At 43.0% G+C, this 20,611-nt stretch overlaps 1 protein-coding gene across 9 annotated transcripts in view; it reads right to left on the reverse strand.

The window, feature by feature from the left end:
* The window catches only part of OSBPL5 (oxysterol binding protein like 5), a 221,196-nt gene that overhangs the window by 92,392 nt on the left and 108,193 nt on the right, over positions 1-20,611 (reverse strand). For 8 of the 9 annotated variants that reach the window (XM_039553474.1, XM_010394733.4, XM_010394977.4 and 5 more), the window contains 3 exons: positions 8,984-9,140; positions 3,199-3,272; positions 2,084-2,146 (listed from right to left, as the gene is read on the reverse strand). In XM_039553474.1, coding sequence (XP_039409408.1) covers positions 2,084-2,146; positions 3,199-3,272; positions 8,984-9,140 — 294 coding nt within the window. The remainder of the gene's footprint in view (positions 1-2,083; positions 2,147-3,198; positions 3,273-8,983; positions 9,141-20,611) is intronic. The other variant, XM_039553475.1, reaches the window with a different exon arrangement.

Genomic DNA, 20,611 nt, shown 5'->3' on the forward strand with positions numbered 1-20,611 from the left:
AACAGCACCAAATGAGGCACAAAACAAAAGAAAGGCACCTCCTGTCACACACTATCAGGTGTGTGCTAACTGGCTGCAGAGACAAGCCTGAGGCTTAGAGACAGTTTGGTGATACTTTCACACCCAGCTATGAGCCCTCATCCCAGAAAACAAGGCTAAAGAGCTCTAAAACAGAGAGAAACTAATATGAGAAACAATCTGAAATAAGCTAATATTTTTTTCCCTTTGAAAATGGAGATGAAAGAGACTCCACTTAAAAAATGGAATAGGAGAAAATGCGCTGCAGGAAAGCTACCAACACAATATGTATCTGAACTGTGCCTTAAATATGTTCCAATAAAATGTGGGTCAAGAAGCCACAGCTAAAATTACAAATACATATATATATATATATATATACAGTGCTAAGAACCACACAAACACATTGAAAGCAAATGTTCCTCCAGCATCAAATATTTGACTGTCTGTACAGATAGGACAACTGGGATATGCTCACATAGAGAGCAGAGAGAGCAGCCCACCCATGAGCACAGGGCAGTGTGGTTGCCATTAGAAGTCTTCACATTCTCTCTGCTAACCTGGGAAACCTGCAGCCTGCTCCAGCCTGCAATGTGCATATGGCCTGTGTGAACGAAATGCAGAACTGTTTCCACCTCACTGATGAAGATGTGAAACAGAAACACAATTAATCTGCCTTGGCAATGCAGGGAATCCAAGGCAGAGTTGGGAATTTGAAGTTCCCCAAGCCCCAGTCCAGGGATCGAATCACTTGACTGGCTTTCCTCTCCTTCTCATTGCTGAGTGAAAGTAGTTAATGTGCTGTGGTACCTCAAAACAGTGCTGCTGAAAGAACACTGATTTCCAGCAAGGTTTTTCATATCCACTGTACCAAAAGAAGGGCAAATGTTCATGGCATGGCTCTGTAACCTACAACATTTGCTTTTCAATCCATTAATTAAACCAGCATACCCTACAGTCCAGTTTCTAGGAATTATCCCCCCTGCTATCAGAAATCTAAATATGACCCAATTAGCACACACTTTTCCCTTTGGTTCAAGTAGGTGGAATCACTACTTATTTTTAAACTGAAATAGTGTGACAGATCCCTACTTAGAGTTCTGGAAAGCTAACAGTAAGGCTTTATTTTATGGCATTAGAGCTGAGTGGACGTGAAAAATTACATATTAAACAAACAGACCACCACTTTGTCTGGATTTTTAAGGTACAAGACGTTTCACAATAAGGACTCCCTATTGTCACTGCCACTGCAAAGCATGACAGAAGGCAAGTTACATGGCTGGAGGAGAGCAAGGTGAAGCAGAGTGAAGTGAGAATGACAGGTGCTACAGCACAGGTCCAGTGAGGTGGAAATTCTCAGAATCAAACATCATGTGTCTAAGCAGAATATTCAGGCAGGAAAAAAACACCCAGCTCTGGCCCATCCGGCAGCCAAAGCAATTGCCTGCAACACTGCAAATGAGTAGGCAAGTTGAGGTTCAGTGTTTTGGTGTCCTCATATCTCTTTTTAGTCCACTGGTGTTTCAGAGCAATTTTGACTATTGTAAAACCAAAGGCTTGGGTTAGTGAAAGCAAAGCTCGTGTCCAGGTTCAGAGCCCCATTTCTTTTGATTCACAGATCTGATGCAGTTGTTTTGTGCTGTGCATTTCCTCTTAACTCTTCTTGACAATTGCTCTTGGCACTGTCTAGGGGAGGCCCACCAATGGCTCCCAGGTGCACACAAAGCATGGCAGAAATCGAGGTGGGCAGCCAAATCTTCCATGGGTGCTTCTTCTTTCAAAAGCACACCTGTAAGAGACTGAGCAGCAAGGAAGGCCCAGAGGCTGGGAAAACACAGCTGAGCCACGTTCTCACCCAGAAACATCTCATAAATACATTCCTATTCCTGCGTTCATCCTGCATCTCAGAAATCAAACTCCCTTTTGGGCAGCATTTCAGTGCTCTGAGCTGTCCTGTCTAGACAAAGGTCCTTCTTTATATTCCTAAGTCACTGGAAATTCAACACCACTCCATTGAAGGCGTGCAAAACATCTAGCTTTAAAACACAGCCCTGGATGCAGTTACCTGGTCCTTGGGCTTCTCCACTGCCAGGATAAGTGGGAGGCTGATTTTCCTTGAGGAACCTGCCTGAAAAAGCAAAACCAAGATTGGTTTGCAGCTTGCCAGGTTCCAGCAATAACAGAGGACATGTACACAAGTCCTTGTCGCATACTCCCGAAGCTCCTCTCATCACCATCTCCCTGTGCTGACCTCTGCCAGGGCATCCCAGCAGAACAACCTGCAAGCTCCAGGCAAGCACAAGAAAATGTACTGGAAGATGCAGAGATTATTTTCATGTCTCACAAGAAATCACTTGTCTGCAGTTGTTTCTTTTGTGGTATATTTTCATTTCAGCTGGTGCCACTTGCATTTTATAGCTTCACAGTTTAAAATAAATTTAGTTAAAAATTTATTAACTGGTCTCATTTCTATTTCTAGCTACCCTCCAGAAACATGTTAGGGAGCTGCAGCCAAAAAAGCTGTACATGAATCTCAAAGCCAGGTCTCATTTATAAGGTTGATTCCATCTCTACAGGAAATCAAACCCTGGCACTCTGTAACTCTTGATCTAGAGGCAGGTTTTGAGCAGTGAGATCCAGAGGCTTTAGATCCAGTTTTACCTCTCCCTAACAGGCTGGATGGAAAAGCTGTGTTCAGGAAATGTTGATTAGTTTGTCTTCCTCTCCTGTTACACCAATTCGCAGAGCTCTCTCCCAGGCTCTCAACTCACTGTTTCAGATGCTGCGCTCTACACTAAATACTATAGTTTTCTTTTGCAAAACAATTGCAAAAGATTTATGATTGCCTTGCTGATCAGGAACAGCAGGAGACACCTCTGCTGACAAAGTCAACCTTTCAACCATAATTATTCATATCTAATTACACTGCCTCATGAGGCCCAAATAAACCAGGGTCTTCTGTGGTAGGTGAAATCAAGCCAGAGGAAAGTGTAGGCTTCCTTGTCATCCCAACCATGCAGAAAACACTCATTTTCTTTCCCTCAAAATATGCACACACAATTCCTGCAGAAACAGAGGGAGAGGCTTTCTCAATGACTTAAAAAAAATGAGTAAGAATGATAAATAACATCCTGAGAAAAATGAAAGCAAGACTGGGAATGGATCCCTATCCCAAAGTACCTTGCCAATGGAGTTCGGAGTCTGTGGTGTCTCATCCTTCAATGACGATGGGCTGTTTCCTTCCACGTCTTTTCCTGCAACAAAAAAATTGTGATTCAAAACCAGAAAAATGCTGTGCAAAACCATGGCTCACCACGGCCTCAGAAGGACTACTGCTAACAGCACACAATGGAAGTTATCATGAGCAGAAGCAAGCACACCATGATCCCAGAGAGGGACTGTGTAGAATTTGAAATAGCCTCGATCCTCATGCTTGGGTAACAAGACTTCTCAGAAGTAAGGTCTCAAAACACCATGGAAAACCAGCATGTTGGTTGCAAAGTCCAGCATTTGAAAGCTGGAAAAAAACAGAGATAAGGTTGCTTCTGCATCCTTAATCAACTCCCTTCTGTGTCTGCATTATGATGCAGTCTTTAATTACATTACCACATTCTCTTTCCTTACATACCCCATGCCTCATTCAGTGCAAATAATAAATGCAATTCAGTTAATAAGCAGCTATTCAATCCTCCTTGGTCAGTATCTGGCAACTATACACTGATGCACTTGATAGCATGCTTTGTTGGACAAATAATAACCATGATCACAAAATGTTACAGAAGACAGAAGAGTATCTAGGCATAATTAGTAAAACAAAATAAAAAACCCCAACACACTTGAAGAAGATCATCTTTTGATCAAGTTACTTGTTAAAGTAAGAAATATTTTAAATTTACAAGCAGTAAATGAGTACTATGACATTTTCCAATCGCTGTAGAAATATATCCTCACTACTCATATATCCTAAACTTGCGTATATTATATACCAGCATGAGTGTGTGCAGTCCTAGTCCAGGCAATAAAATGTAACGATAAATACTGTTCCTTTGGCCAAATGTAATCATGTCCTCCCAGTAAAAGAAAGCACAGAGCTTCTATTAAAAAAAAAGCCGAAAAATAGCATCTGATGAGACTAGATTTTTAGTGCCAAGACAGTCATTGTTAACCAATTACAATGTCATTTTCTTCTCAGAATCACGGGCCATCAGAGCTTCAGAATATGGGATGCAGTAAAGAACCACAAAGACAGTGAAACACAATCCATTTGTAACACACTGCAAACACGGCAACAGTTGAAAATGTTCCTAACATTGCGTGGGGCAGCCTTGGAAACACCATCAAACCCAAAACCAGCAAGGGAAAACCCTGATTCTCCTGAAGTCAGCAGAAGCTGTCATAGATGTGTCAGAACCGTAATTCCTCCTGGAATTATCAGAACAGCCATTTAAGAAGCCAGCTCTGTTAGAAAAGTCAGCCACAAGCCTGTGCTGCCACAGGAGGTCTGGGAGAAGAGGGACAGCACATGCACCACTCATGTGGGGAAGTGGAGTGGCGTGGTGTGGCATGGCGTGGAGTGGAGTGGAGTGGAGTGGAGTGGAGTGGAGTGGAGGAAAGACCCACACAGACATGCAGGAAGGTGATGCAACAACAAGGGATCCATCTCTTAACCTACTTTGTCAGCTGTCACACCTCCCTTGGAAACACTGAGCCCTAAATAATGCACTCCGAAACCTGATGTTTGTGGGCAGGAGAAAATAAAAAGAAAAATCCCCAGTGGCCAGAGGTTTGACAGTGCCTTTGTGCTACTACGACAAGTGGGATGGCCATAAGCACTGCTGTGCATGGATTAGAATCTGTGTCTCCATACTTTCTCTTTCTCTCATCGCATTTTCATCTCTATAACCCCCTTCTTCCTGAAAGAGGCAGAGGAGGATGGAAAAAAATCATAAAGCCACGTGGCTGCTGCACTTGTTTCCCATGAAAAGTATTTTCTGTGCATGTATGGGAAAGTAACATATGGTCTAAAAGTTCAAGTAAAGTTAATGGGAATCAGCTGCTGTCTGCTCCAAGGGAATGGTGTCTATTAGCATAACAGAATTCACATCCATTCTTTATTGTCTAATTTCTTAAAGAAAGCTTAACTCCAAGCTTGTAGACATACAAAAAGCCTGGATGTGAGACATTTCTGCCTTCTCTCAGAAATGCAGTTAAAAGGATTTGCACCTGAACAATGAGATTTTCCCTGTTCCTGAGGTTCTGGACCATCCTGCTCACAGAGCATTATGGAAAAAAAAGGAACACACAACTGTCCATTCTTACTGTATCATTTTCAGGGCTTCATTAGGTATGTTTATGAAGCAACATCTCCTAGTTTCTTGTGCCAAACTCATTAAATCTACTGGATATGGTGAGGGAAAGGCTGTTTCTCAGAGGAGAGCTATCTTTGCAGTCTGTCTCAGGCAGACCTGCTGCAGCCATGCAGAAGGAGGGGGCCAGCCCTTGTTTGGAAACCAAACTTCACAGGAACATTGTGGAAGTTTCTCAAAAACTCAAAAACACACACTTAAGTGCACAGAAAGCCCAAAAGCAGGAGTCTCACCCAGAGCACAACAGACACAGCCACCTCAAGAAAATAAATAGGAAACCACAGAAAAACATAAAAGGAGCTAAACATGACCTGGCTATAGAAGCTGAAGCTCTTATCACCCTGATCAAGAAAACACAATGCCCACAGCAGAAAGAGAGCTGAATCTCTCGCAATTTAAAGTGCTGACTGCTACCAGGGCACACAAAGAAGGGTCGTCCACAAAGTAGCCCAAAAGTTCTGCACCAAATAACAAAAAAGACTTTGGGAAGAGAATCAGCAGTGCTTATGGAAACAGCCTTCATCACACTGTGAAGAAGATTGCCAATACTCCAGTTTTGTGGCTACAGAGTAGAATTACTGCCACTTTTTGTCCATTATTGTCATGCACAGGAAAACTAAATATTTAGTTCATTTTCAGAACAGTAACCATTCCTTCTCTTTGGTTTTCAGCCTGGCATAAATCCTACAAGTGCATTTGCCTTTCCCTTTTATAAAGAACAATACAGCAAGCATGACTGGTAAACTACAAGAGGAAATACAAGCTCTGATGTGTGACAAAACTATTGTGAATAAAACCCATTTCTGCTGTAAATACCAGCCACATGACCCAGTGTGAACACCTGAAATGTAGTTCCATGTATCCTTCACAGGAAAATTGCCATATTCATGAAAGTACATCTCTTAGGATGCAGATAAGCTAATCTAAATTTTTATTTCAAGACTGTGTGATCTTGCAGCCTAATCAGAAAGAGAGATTCTGTAAAAATTTTTTTAGCTACTTGCCCAATAAATTTCCTATCCTCTGAAACAGAAAACAGAGAAAGGTTCTCTCTCCTCATGGCTAAGTGAAAGACAGACATGAACAAGGAATAAGAATTCATGTCTCTCTAATTTGTGAGGTCCCTATTTTCTCTCAGTTACAAGAATCATTAGCACTTTTGTATGCAAGCAAGAGGCAAGAAGTCCAAAGTGTTATTTCAGATAGTGCCCTCTGCATTTCCCATATGTTCCCTTTGAAAAAAAATAAATTCTCTTGCTGCACTGAATCTCCATAGCACAGCTCTCCTGAGGTGTAAAGTCTGTCACTCCCTCCTCTCTGAAGTATTTACTTGCACATCTTCATTGTTGGAGGGCGAATCCTAGGTGATGGTGCAGTGAGACCTGCAGCTCCAGCCACATCACAACCCACTGAATTCTGGGCAGGAAATCACTGGGCTTTGCTGCCCACTGCACCCACTCAACACAATCAGCCCAGTGCTCATGTAAAGAAAACCAGCTGGGCTCAAGCAGCAAAACACAGACCACTGGAAAAGCCTCAAGAACTGAAAGCTCATGTAAAACAACAGAGAAAAATAGAGAAAGAGAAATACTGGATGCAGCTTATGGACACAGATCTGTGGCTTATCTGTGGTGATAGCAGCATTGTTCAGAGGAACAGGAGAAGGGAGGGAGAAGCACACACGGTTCAGGGGAAACAAGGCAGAAGCAGCAGCAAAGGAGTGAAAGCAGATCCTGCCATAGGAAATGACAACTGAACATGAAGAGTAACATGCCCTTCTTGCAGGAAATATGAGGAAAACAAAGAGACAAGGCAGCTCTTTGGGGATGGGAAAAGAAATGAAAGGAGTAAAAGAGGACTAAGGATAGACAAAACCCCACACTCCCTGCAAGAAATCCCCTGACTGAAGGAGTAAATTCTGTTTGTTGAAATGGATATTCTCTCCTTTACAAATCCTTTGGCCTATGCTCTTCCTTTGCAATACTGAGGGCTAACAGCCCTCACTGACACCAGTACTGGAGGTTTCCTGGGAGAACTGTGCAGCAGAACAGAAGAGCCAACGTGGCTCAAGGCACTTGTTCTGCTGAGCCCAGCAAAGGCTGCCAGCAGGGATCAAGGAGAAACAAGGTGATGGGGGAAGCTGAGGAAGAGAAAACTCTTCCAGCCACCTCCTCCACACTGAAACCCTCAACTTTCCCTGGTTTCTAAAAGATTACAGCACTGAAAGACCACTGTGAGGGAGTCAGTAACTTTTTTAGCATTGAAAATGCTGGTAAGAACTGAAGAAAGAACTGGGCAAACTCTAAACCATGGCTCTCCATCACCTCAAAGCAAGGGGAAGTGAATACAGGCTGGAAAATCAGCCCTTCAGCTCCCAAGGATAGCAGAAGTGAGTTATTTATTTCCCACACATTTGTACAGACTGTATTTATGGGCAGTCATCTGTTCAGAAGTCCCTCCAGGTTTGAAATGTATGAGATTTTAGGTGTCCCATTTTAAATTGTTTTCAATTTGATTACTGAAAGGTTGTTGAAGCTTCCAGCCTCAGTGACAGCCAGGATTAGTCAGCACTGCTGAAAATAGGCTCCCCACTGCCTTACAGCAGACACTCATAAACAAAATACCTGCAAAATCAGAGTCCCTTGAAACCTTTTGCACTTAAAAACAATTAGTTCAGGAAACCCAGACCTGGTTTTGTACTACATCTGCAAAGCCCATAGAGGCTGCTGGGTGCTACATCTATATGAGCACTGAAACCTTTTGACAGATGCTATGTTCTTTCTCCACATATCAGTGTTTTGAAACCTCACGAAGGTGCTGTGAGGTTTGACTACTTAGCACTGACATGGCAGCTGCAGATGACAGCTCAACAAACTTGTGACTGCCCCCTGAAGCACTTGTTTACGGACTGGAACGGCAGCACTGTCTGCAAACTGCAATCAAGGAAAGACTCCAATGTTTACTGTGAGCAACAAATTCTGAAACAATAAAATGAGCTCTTTTCCCCTCAAGAAAGGTGCTAGGAAATTCAAAGCTAAAAAAAAAAAAAAACAAAACCCCAAAGATGTAAAGAGAATGCTTAAAGCCAGTCTGCCATTCATTGCAACCTGTCAAGATTCCTGGTACTTGTAGTGCTTGTAGATATTTACAGAACATTAACCACAGAAATTTTGCTCTTGTAATATTTATCCTGGGCTCTAAATCTGAACAGGGAAACCTGCCATTAAACATCTGCAAATGGGGACAGTAAATTTTAAGCAAGTCCAATGCTTAGGGCAAAACACATCAAGTGCCTTAAAGTGGATGTGCCTGAAAACACTATAGTCATTTTATAAATGTAAGGCCATGCAGCATTCAAACAGTTACAAACCCCAATTCTCATGCCCTCCATTCCCACTTAATGCCATGCCAGTGAAAAACAACAGCATCATGAAAGCAGCACTGTCTGGGATCCAGTGCTACCTGTGTTGCAGCAGCTTCTCTCACTTTCTGTTTCACATTCTTGTTTCTCTTTGTTTCCTGGCGGCATGCTAAAGTACCTACTTGCAGTCAAGCACCTAAGACACACTGCTTTCTGCACTGACACACCAGAAACCAACCTGGGCTGAGTGGGTAGATGTCATTGTCGGCCCCGAAGAACAGATTGCGCGTCAGCTTGCGAGGATCAACCTTTTGAGGGGTGGACGAGGCCGGACAGAGGGAGAACCTGCGACGAAGAAAGTTCTCCTCCTTCATGGCATGAGCTGTGGGGGTTTTCTGAAAAAGAAAGATAGAAATTACAGTTCATTTCAAGACACAGGAAATCAAAGTTTTCACACCTACATGGCTCCACTGCTTCAAAGCCACCTAATCCTATGCAGTGTACCAGATCTTTTTATAGAGTGCCAGAAGGCTATGCAGGGGAAAAAAACTGGTATTAGTTTGAAGCTACAATTGCTGATTAGCTGACTCTCAGTATTGGTAAACTGTAGGGAAGAGGACACTGCTCCTCAGTGAATCCAGGCAGTATAACATCTTCCTGCCTACAAGGATCTATTAGGATAATAGCTACTCACTGGGTGCATTCAGTGCCTAACATTCAGTACACAGTGCCTGAAACTCTTTTTTTTAAAGGCTTTTGAGTCTCATAAATGCAACTCCATTGGTGCCAGCAGAGTTACACTGTCTCCGCACAAATCAACATCAATCTGAGCTGTGTGGAGGAAGACCAGCTGCACTGGCTGCAGGGAGCAGCAAGAGGAGATCACACCAGTTACTCCCACCCTTATTTCCTATTACAACATATAGAAATGATTTTGGTTTCTTTAAAATGCTATTAAGATCAGCCCTGCAGTTTGATCAGTAAGATAACCATTGCTGCTCTGTGAGGGTAAAGACCAGCATTTGTGTCCCCAAAAGCCTCCCTGCATCCCTGTACTGGTGGTACTCTGCTCTTTACCAAGGCTTGGCTAATGCATTAGACCATCCTGGCTGGAATTAAAGGGGTTTTTTATACCCATCCAACAAGCAGTTCTTTCTTACCCTTTACAAACAGATATTATGACTGTCTCCTTCCCAAGTTACAGGCTTTATTCTCTCCCCATGTGCAGCCAGAGGCAGGGCTCTGGAGAGCAGTAAGTGTTAACCCAGCCTTTGGGTGGCATCCCTCACCACAAGGTCTGCTGCTTCTCTGGGGGACAGCTACTGAGGTAAGGAAAATCCTTTAAGGATAGCACACATTTCCTGAAAAGCATCTCCAAGTTTTCCCATCTCTTTTAGGCTACTGGGAAAACAAAGAAGAAAAGGTTGCCCAGAGTCACAGTGCAGTTTGGGAGGGCAGGACCAACATGCTCCTAAGGTGGCACAGGTGGGAAATGGGCTGATAACAGGCTAGAACACCCTATGCTACCCTTCCTGCTCCCAGGTCCACCGCTGTACTTGAGCTGCCCAAATGCCCCAGTTTCATGGGGAACCCTCCATGGCCTCTTGGAGCTCAGCCTTCACGGCCAAGACACCACATAAGCAGATGCCATGAATGTGTCCCACTGAGAAACTCCCCTCCTGTGTTTTATCTGGGCTCTGTAGCTCCACCTGCCCAGCCAATCCCTGTAGATAACAGGCCCAGTGTTGCAGGTTTTGTAATTTTTAAAAATTTATTTGCCCAGCAGGCTGCATCAGCTTTATAAACTAGCTGCTGTGTAGAAGGCAAGAGAGAATCTGGTCCTTTTTCCCCCCAAGAGAAGGCCTCAGTGCCCAAGAGCTTAATTTGCTCTAAACCAGGCTGGACTCCAGCAATGTGCATGGGTTACCAAAACCACTTTGAGCAGCAGGTCTTTCTGAAACCAGCTCACCATGGGATGCCTGAGACATCAGGTGTGAGGGTCTGTAATATTCAACAACAGGCTAATGGGTAGCAGGTGGGGCTAACCCAAAAATGGGGCTCCCTCGGGCTACACAGCTGCCATTTGAAGGGGATGTGTGTCCCCTGTGGGCCTGCATCATCCGTGCAGGATGAAACAAGGTCTGTGCAGTGCTCTCCGAGAACTCCAAAAGCCCTGTGTGTCGGCATGGCCCCACTGTGAAGCAGTGTAAGACAGCACACACTCAGCAGCAGAACTTCACTGCAACCCTTTCACACAACTCCTGGGGAAAGGCTTTGTCTGAGCTCCAGGACACGGACACTGGATGGGGCTGCCACGGGCAGAGCCTTCGCCTGGCACCTCCTGCAGGGCTGTGTTTCAGGCTGATGCCATGTCATGCAGCTGGGTGAAATGAGGTGGCTGCAGCTTTCCACTCGCTGCTGCCCTGCCTCCTGTCAATTCAACAGCTCAGGAAAGCGCTCCGCAAACACGTCCAGGCTCAAAACGTCCCCAGGTTCCCCCTGTGGCCAGCGGCATCTCCGAGGCAGCAGGTACCATACCTAACTTAGCAATGTAAATAAACCTCTATTTGCTTAGAAACTCTTGATTGCATACAGCTGGGGGGCAGGGGGGTGGCAGGGAAGGCACAAAACTTAACCGGTAACTTCAGAAAAAATAAGGAGAGAGAGGAGGAAAATACAGCCAGCTATGTGTCTGAAAGCAAAGTATTTAAAAATAATCTAGGTCTAAATAGCTGGGTTTGGAATGCTAACAGTGAGCTATTTTTTGTCCTTGTTCCCAGAAAGGCAGTCTCAACTCTCTACCTCTAGAACTGCTCGTAAGTGGCTCAGAACAAAAGCAGATGAGTGGGATATTTTCCCCCAAAAAGCAGTGACCTGGCGAGGCTGTGCCAGTTGTGCAGGAAGGTGTTCAGAAATCCCAGGCCCACCCAGAAGAAGCAGGCTGAAGAACAGGTTACAAACATAAACCATCCATCCATCAGCTCTTATGCCCTGACAAGGCAACAGAAAGGCTGGGTCCATCATCATTTTGTCTCAGAATACCATGAGCTGTGTCAGTGAAAAACTGCCAGCCAGCTCACACTGATGTCAGTAGCAAAACCTTAAAACACATTTTCATTCAACTGTTGCTATATTTACTAAGCAGAGAGACCGATACTCTAATGTTTTGCTCACTTACTATTTCACACTATTTAACTACAGAATAATTGTCAGAATTACTGTGCTGATGCTCTCTCATTCCCATAGTTACTTAAGCCATCAGCCTGATGGCAGAAAAATTCTGGAGGCCTTGTTCAACTGGGAACAGCCAGTAACAAAGGAAAAAGACTTTTCTCAGGTCTGGCTCTTCTCTTACATATCTTCATACAAACTTGTGGCAGCAGCTCATCTCTTTTTGACCACACAGATCAATTAGTGTAAGTTCCTCTTAACTGGTGCTTTTTGGCAGAAAGCACCCAGTGACTGAAGCTCCCCAAGAAACAGCAGCAGAAATGGGTCTGTCACACACAAACACACAACCATGCAACGCACCGTGCCACCAGTATGGTGTTTTCTGGCTTGTTTTTCAAAGATATCTACATAAGATACATTTGATCCTCATCCAGACAGGCTCTTGTGTAGCACAAAATCACAAAACCAAACTTTTTTTCTTTTGTATTTTGGGTTTTCTTAATATATTAGACATTTTTTTCCTTTTTGGGAGAAAATGCAGTTCACATTATTAAGATTCTATGATAAACTTGAAATATTTGGTTTGGTTTCCAAAAAACATCTGTGTGTGTGTCTGCATCTGTATCTAACCCTGTTTCATCCTCCCTCCCAATCCCTTTTGTCCCATTTGAAAAAGTCACAGAGCTCCGACAGGCATTAGAAAACTTGAAAATATTAGTTTCTTAAAAGTTGTATCTTCTTAAAATATCAGTGGCTAAAGAAAGAAGGGAAACTGTAAAGCTGTCCTCTGAACCCAGCTATTACCAAACATCAGTGAATCCAACATAAGCCACAAATCCATAAGAAATTGAGGCCTCATTGCTCACTTACTCAGAGAACTACTTGTAATATCTGTCCATAAAGGTCTGACTGCCCAAGCTGGCTTCAAATAACATAAAGCTCATGAGAGCTGTAGGGGAAGATGAACAGTAGATGCCAGGGACAATTTTCCAAAGGGATGTAACAGGAAGGGGCGAGGTGCATTCACTGCTTTTCATAACTGGGCTCTTTACACACCCAAATAATCCAGAAAACATACAAAAATTTAGTGCTGCTGATGTATCTGGTAAGAAATAAGCAACAACAGAAGACAAGCCTCTTCTTCAAAATCACTGTGAGTGATTTTGAGCCTCAAATCTTCCACAGCTGATTTGAAGACAACACTGTTGTTCTGAAACCCAAATCTACTTCTAAATCAGTATTTTGGAGGTTGCTTCAGGATATGGCAGATGCTTCATGGGAACCAGTTCTGTGGGGGCTCATGGAATAGAGAGAAGGTAAAAATCAAAATGGGGCCAGAATTGCAGAGGGCCAAAAATTGCCATTCTGTCGCCAAATCACTTATGTAACACAAGGCAAGAAATGTCACCCACTGCTACTGCATTCCCTCCAAATCCAGCAGATGAGATGAAGATTGTCCTAGAAAGACAACATGTCTTGATTTGAAGATGCCAACTGGTGCAGAATCCATAAGCTCACTTAGGAAAATAACCTCATAATGAAAAGCCTTCATTCTAGCTCTTGCATGGATTTACCTGATTGTTAGCCTTGGTAGACTAAAGTGCCCTGAAGTTTGCAGCTCAGGTGATTTCTGCCCTTCCATTCTGTGCTCCTGATCCTAAAAATGAAGGAAAGGTAATACAGAGAGTATTGATAGAGCCACTAAACACAGTACTTTTCAGGATTGCTCCTTTTGTGTTGACAGCTCTCTAAGCAGTAATGGGCTGTTAAATGTGGGCTGTTCACCAGAGCTTGAAAAGGAATAAATAATTCAGCAGGAAGAAATAAATTTCTTACTAACCCTGTCTTTGAGACCTCTTTATCTTTTAAAAACGCAAAATACAGCAGAAAAGAAGTCTATGTCAAACGCCCACGGAGCACAGGACAAATGAAAGCGGTGAATTTAACGGGGTGCAACAGCACAGTGGGACTTCCCTTCCCAGGTGGCTTCAGGAATAACCAACGCAGAGCAATGGGGCAAGAATAAAAGTTACTTTATCAGCAAACCTTGTGGCTGCTATTAAAGCAAATGGGAACTGCCACTGCTCTCCTCTTCTGGGACTGGACCCATTTTGGATGAAGGCAGTGATTAAAACACGTAAAGATGATCACTGTGGCTGCAGAGATGCCTTTCACACACAGCTGTTCTGCATCCTGGGCCTTTTGTGCTTGCTGGGAAGATAGTGGTCACTTTCAGCATCAGGCTTGAAGCTTCTGGGGATGGAATTTTCCTGGCTCCTTCTTTAAATTTTCAAAGTTCCTGATATATAATTACCACACAGTTAAACACTGTGCAGATATTACGTTGTCCTTACCCTCTGAAAACCTGTGGGTAGGTTGGTTTGCTTACTCTCATTTCCAGCATTTTAAAATAGATTGGAAATACGTACTTCTCTATAAATAGTTAATTAGGGGGTTTATATAGTCAAGAAGGCTGTGCTAGTTAAGGGGGGCTCTTAATTTATTCAAAGCTTGCTTCCAACAACCTTCTCTTTTTCTGGTCACTAAGTATTCCCCAGAAATTAAATTAAATTGTGTTTTGTATTCAAAGCAGTCATTCACTCCAAAGCCTGCATCAACAGGGAAAATTAGATCTAAAGATACTGACATTTCCTGATCCAATTAACCCTGAGGAGGTAAAAATTTCATGAATGAAATGAGAAGGCAAATTGTTAGCAGATACATTTCTAGTGATTACAGTTCTAAGTATTCATAAGGAAAAACAGCAGCACAGATCCTCAATAAGGGTAAATTATTAGTTCAGTGCTGTGCTGGTGATTTACAACAGCTGAAGAACCACAATCAATTTAGGAAGTCTGAGAAATCTGTTTCTGAAAGCTATTCCCAAAAATGCCTATTAATAAGATAGATAATTGGACAACCAACCCCCTACTAACAGTTAAATGAAACCTGATACAGTAAAAAGTGGCTGTGCAGGCAATGTTTTTCTCTACCTAATTCATGTTTGTTGACTAGAGAAATGGCAAAATGCGCATATTGCAGCTGACACGGAATATTTTGGGCTCTTGTGGTGTGAGTTGGAACCTGAAGCAATGGAGCTTCACAGCAGGTGTCAGCTATTCTCTATTCCTTTAATTATTTAGGGTCAGCTATTTCTCTGTGGTGCAGGCAAGGGGACCTTTCCTCCCTGGTTGTACTGCAAGAGTGCTCTGATTTTATGCATGCCACAGTACTCAGCTTGCCAATCAGCCCAGGCTGGAAAATCAAGTAACGTGGGTTGCTGAAGACACCCATCTCCAACCAAGGGATGGGCTTTGTTAAGATTATATGCAACAGATTTCTCTCAGCTGCTTTGGCAAGCTCAGGAGCATGGCTAGTCTGTTCCTACAGTCTAATTCAAAGCTCACATGTCCTGCAGAGTCCTTGGAGCTGCCTCCCTTGTGCTGTTTTTGTGGAAGTTGCCACAGCCACCCCAGCAATCTGCCCTCTGAGAACAGAAGAACAACCTCTTTCTATCACCTCCTGCCTCTCTCCCTGCCTTTTCCTGCACTGGGCAGTGAAACTCACATAGTAATCAGGAGACAAAACTATTTCCTCCCTTAATTCTCTGTAAGACGTCTTGATTAATGTTTTCTTTGTATACACCAGAACATTTCCAGCTTCAGGCACACCAGCAGCACTCAGATGCATAATCTTCTTACAACTAATCTCTCTCTACGGTGAGCATTATGTACAAAGACTACAAACAGAACAACTGCAGGCAAAACCAGGCCCTGAATGCCTACACTGAGAAAAAGACATCCCAAGTCGTTCCTGCTGGGGATCCCTATCTAACACAGGACTAAGAAATTTCAAGGTAGGGTCACATAGGGCAGAATGTTTTTATTTGACATGTAGGAAAACCTCATCTTCAGAATCATCTCTGGCTTGGATAAACATCTGTGAGCAAACACCAGCCCATCACTAAAGTCATGTAGTGTTTGGGAAAGGGATCACTGCAACCTTATGGCTTAGAAAAGGGCACTGCAATAAGCACTACCTACACAATCCTCATGTGGTTTGCTTTTTTTCTTAAAACAGTTGCAACTGACTCAGGAAACGTTACACTGGCGATTTCTTCCAGCTAAGAATATCAAGTGGGTTGCTGAAATGAATGCTTAATGATTTTTACATCTACCTCCTCTGCCCTTTAAACTATAAGTTGATTGTTATGCAAAGGCTATTAATTTAACAAAGCATATTAAATTTCCCACTAGCACTGAGGAGCTTCTCCTGACTTAGCATTCCACTGGTCTTTCCCCGTGTTAACTGCATAGATCATACCTCACTTGCTGTAATTACAACTAGTACATCAACATTAATTATTTCCCTGGTAATGGCAGGTGCATGCAGAATTGAAGGTCTAACCCACACTACCAGAAGGATGAGAAAGTCTCCAGCATTCAGTGAAAAATAGGAGTGAGACCCTTTCCTGCAGATCTTTTTATCTCAGTCCCTCACTTTATTTTCAGTAAATCATACTTTGCATAATCTCCTTTAGCCCCCAGTTCCTGAAGGCATCTCAATTCAATATAGCTCATGCAAAGGCATTTTCTTGAAGCACCAATCTATTCAGGAAGGTAAAGTGCTTGCTTGGAATCCTCTTCAGCCCTTTAATCCCATGTTCTAATATTTTCAACTGAAGAGATAAATCACACCTGTTAAGTATATACCAAGTACCTTATCCATCTTACTGAATTTTTATTTAAAGCTTACCATTATTTGTTACTGATATCTCTCATCAGCGTTCTTTTGAGCAGGAAAAGAAAGTCAAAACTCAGATTAGCAAAGACTCCCCACCAAAACATAAAGTACAACGAAGCACGTGTGCCGCGTATAGGAAGAAATGTGCCATCACAGATCACAACTCATCTCCTGATGCAATTTTCGTAACAAACTAGCCAAGAAATTCCAGTAAGTATTCACTTTGAGACAAACTCAGGAATCAGATCTCTGTCTCTAAATTTCTGTTCATCTAGAAATACTTCCATACATCTTTAATTGAAAGTTTCACAGGGATGACACAAGCATTCACAGTTGCTTCTCAGCAGTGAACTCAATGTAAAATCAAGGTATAAGCACAACTTGGGCACATGCACACAAATTACCCTTCAGCTAGGTCACTGGAGTGGGGCTCTACAAGGAAGGCATCCAAGGCAGGCTAGAAATGATATCTGAGAAATCAAATGAGCACCACATGGCCAGTTCATTCTGAAATCTATGCTGGTGCCTGCTACTTGCTCAAGCTTGTTCATAAGCCAGATATAAGCCACCTCACTTGCAATACAGATGACCCTTGAATCCCTGCTGCTTGTGCTGGAAGTGTGGGCACAGCTCCTGGGCAGCACACAGTGATTTGGCACTGCACATCCACGCCAAAAGGCAACACTCCCTTTGACATCCATGGGCATGAGGCTCAGGCACAGAGACATGGTACAAAAGGTTAGGCACTAAAAAACAGTGTTGAAAGCTTTGTACTAGTTAAGGAAATAAGCGCTCACTTATTAATTTCAATATAAATAATATTAGGCCCAAAGATGAAAATACTGGACATATAACTAAAAACTCACCACCTCAAAAGCAGACTTGAAGTGCTCTGCTTCCTTTTTGTTGTGGTTATTGATATCGACAGCTCATACACCAGTGGCAGTTTTCATTTGAGGCCCACTGTGAACACAACATCTCCAGTCCTGGGCATTTCTGGAGCAAGTCTCTGAGTCCCATGAACAGTATTAATGAATTACATAACGGTAAACCACATCCACCTTTGACACATTGAGCTTTCCAGTAATTCTCCATAACTCACACAGTTCATATTGCTTGGGGAATGACTATCCCACATCCCCTCATGCCCTGAAGTTTCGACGTGTGCTGTTAGCAATACCTTCCAATGACCTCCCACATAATCCTTTTTAACTGTAACTGAATATCTAAGAGAACAGCTTTCTAATAACCCATTTCTTCTAGAGCTACCTCCAGGGTGAGAGACCCCAGGCTCTGGTAAGGGCCACCCTGATGGATTCACCATGACAGGCTTTGGGAAGAGGAAGCCCAGTCCCTCATGGAACCTGCCATCTCCACTCCTGCAGGGGCTGACAGGATTTGGGATAAACTCAGGGCAGTGAGATATGGTATCAGGTACACAGAACCATAAATAAGACAGTAACTTAGCTGCTTTAGCTAAGGCTATTGGAGATTTAAAGCCATGAAAAGAACACTTTGCTTTGGACAGGAGTGCAGTTACATCATTTGCAAGCAGGCTACATCTTCAAGGTCAGTTCTTGCCTTGATATTTTTCTTTGAAAATACCATATTAAAGAGCATCATTACAGCCTCATCCTGCTATCTAAATCACATAATGAGATCATATTCCCTTTTAACAGAAGGATTCTACTTTTAATGACATTTTTAAAAATCCCAGATGACTACAAGCCTCACTGATGGCTTTCTATGATATCCACCTCTGCCTTTATACAATTAAGTCTAAAAAGATTGCGCCTTGGGGCCACATTCCCACCACACAATTACTAGGAAATACCAAACTAATTTGAAGACCAGCTTTCATGCTTGATAGGGTCCTTCTGACATTACTGCCTTGTTTGTGAAATACTGCCCCCTTGTAACAAAGTAAACCAAAATCAATTTCTACCTCAAGTCTGTTGAGCCATTCCCAGGCTTGGGACCCCAAAGGGAACTTTGACACAGCAGTAAGGCAAAGGTAATGGCAGGAAAGGATGTTTACAGACCATCTTACAAGACACAAAACAAGTGCTGTTCAATACCACAAAGATTCACTTCCAGATTATGCCATGAGCATCTATTATCCCAAAGAATTTTAGATTATAAGTGTATTTCTAGCTTGACATCTTCTATAACAAACTATATTTCCACCCAGTGGCTCTGACCCCAAGCCTACTAAATTATAGCTAAACAGCTCCCCTACTTCTGAAGAACAGGCAAACAATGGAGAAATGACCACATTCTGTGGGGCTCCAATCATGCTGAATTTTCCACTCCTCTACTTTCTTGTTCCTCCTATCAGATTCAGACAGGATCTGTAAATCTCAGGGGCCTTCATAAGGAGGGCTGAATAAACATGACCAAATAAATTTTAAGGAAGTACATCTATTTTTGAAGAGATCCTTATATGCCCCTGTTCAGCTTTTCAGACTTTTGGGCACTGTAGTATACCAAGATCTGTTGTACAGTGGTTTAAATTTAGAATCCACCTATACTTCCTCTGATATAGCCAGTCTCCCTGAAATTCTACAGGAAATTAATATACTGAGTATCTTTGCATAAACCCCACCCTATTTCTCAGATGAGAGCATTCAGCTCTTCCTTCAACAATAGTTGTAAGACGGTACTGCAGTTATTTTGGTCCTAAATTTTTAATTAAAAATCTCTGCAGGAGGAGGAAAACTAGACAACTCACAAGGAGCGTGTAGGGTGGGATTTATGCTGTGTTAAATGACCCCAAAGGACTCAAACCATGCAAAGGCTGATTGAGCATGCACGATGAAACCCACTCTCAGCCTCAGTTCTCAGGATGAAAACCTTTCTGTGCCTACCTCAGTCCCTCCTTCTCTCCCAGTTTACCTCACACAGTGAAAACAAGCAGACAGGATAAAACTCTTTGCACTGTGGCTTTCCTCTGATTCAGCCAGAGGGAATTTTAGGCACACAGCTGGATTAGCACACCCACGTCATAAAAATTTCACAGTGTATTTGTCTTTGCCCATCTCCTTTTACCTGTTCAACTAAAACTATCCCAGTATTTTTGCCAGTGACTACTCTGCTACTCATATAATTGTTCCACTACCAGGGGCAGCATGCTGGACATAAGCAAGACTGAAACTGAGTTATCAGCCATAAGCTAAAGCCCTGGAGAATCAGGACTCCCAGGCCTGTGGGGAGCAAACCTAACAATACAGCTCTTGATAAAAGACAACAAATCTGAAAAGCTGTGGAATTCAGGAATAGGGCTATTCTCATCACTTTAAAGATAACCTATACTGACACCAGCTTTTTTTGTCACTGAATGGAAAGATCCAGGCAAAAAAAAAAAAATCCAAACTGAAACAACAGTATAGCTCAGCTACAAACCCTCCTGGTTACAAGCATGGGCAACTGGAAATACAAGGGGGGGATCAAAACCACCCCTGCCTGGAGAGCTGGGAGCTCCCAGCTGGGGAGGGTAAGGGAAGAGCTAACCATGCAGCACAACACCAATGCAAGGATGTCCATGCCAGTTCCAGCACTGCCACGGGGCAGGGAAGAGAGCTCAAAGGAGGATATGGAGAACAAGGGGCACCTGCAGACCCCGCTTCTATAGATTTATGGATCACACTGACCTTCAATGGCTCCATGCCAAAAGAACAAATGTGGCTTTAAGCAAACATAAATCCCTGCCTCCCACACAAATGTGAGCTGAGGTCTGGCCCAAAAGGAAGATCAGGTCCTCAGTGTCCAGACTGGCCTTGTCTGAAAGGAAGCCAAACACAATACAGCCAGTTCACAGCATTTTCTTTATCGCAGTGCTAAGAGTAGCTATACAATGCTTTCCAATACAGAACACAGCAATTTATCACAGAGAGACAGGAGGTAGCAGGAAACACTTCCATTTTCTCTGCTATGGAAAGGAAGTGACAAAGAG

Source organism: Corvus cornix, chromosome 5, assembly GCF_000738735.6.
Source record: "Corvus cornix cornix isolate S_Up_H32 chromosome 5, ASM73873v5, whole genome shotgun sequence".
Classification (NCBI taxonomy): Eukaryota; Metazoa; Chordata; class Aves; order Passeriformes; family Corvidae; genus Corvus; species Corvus cornix.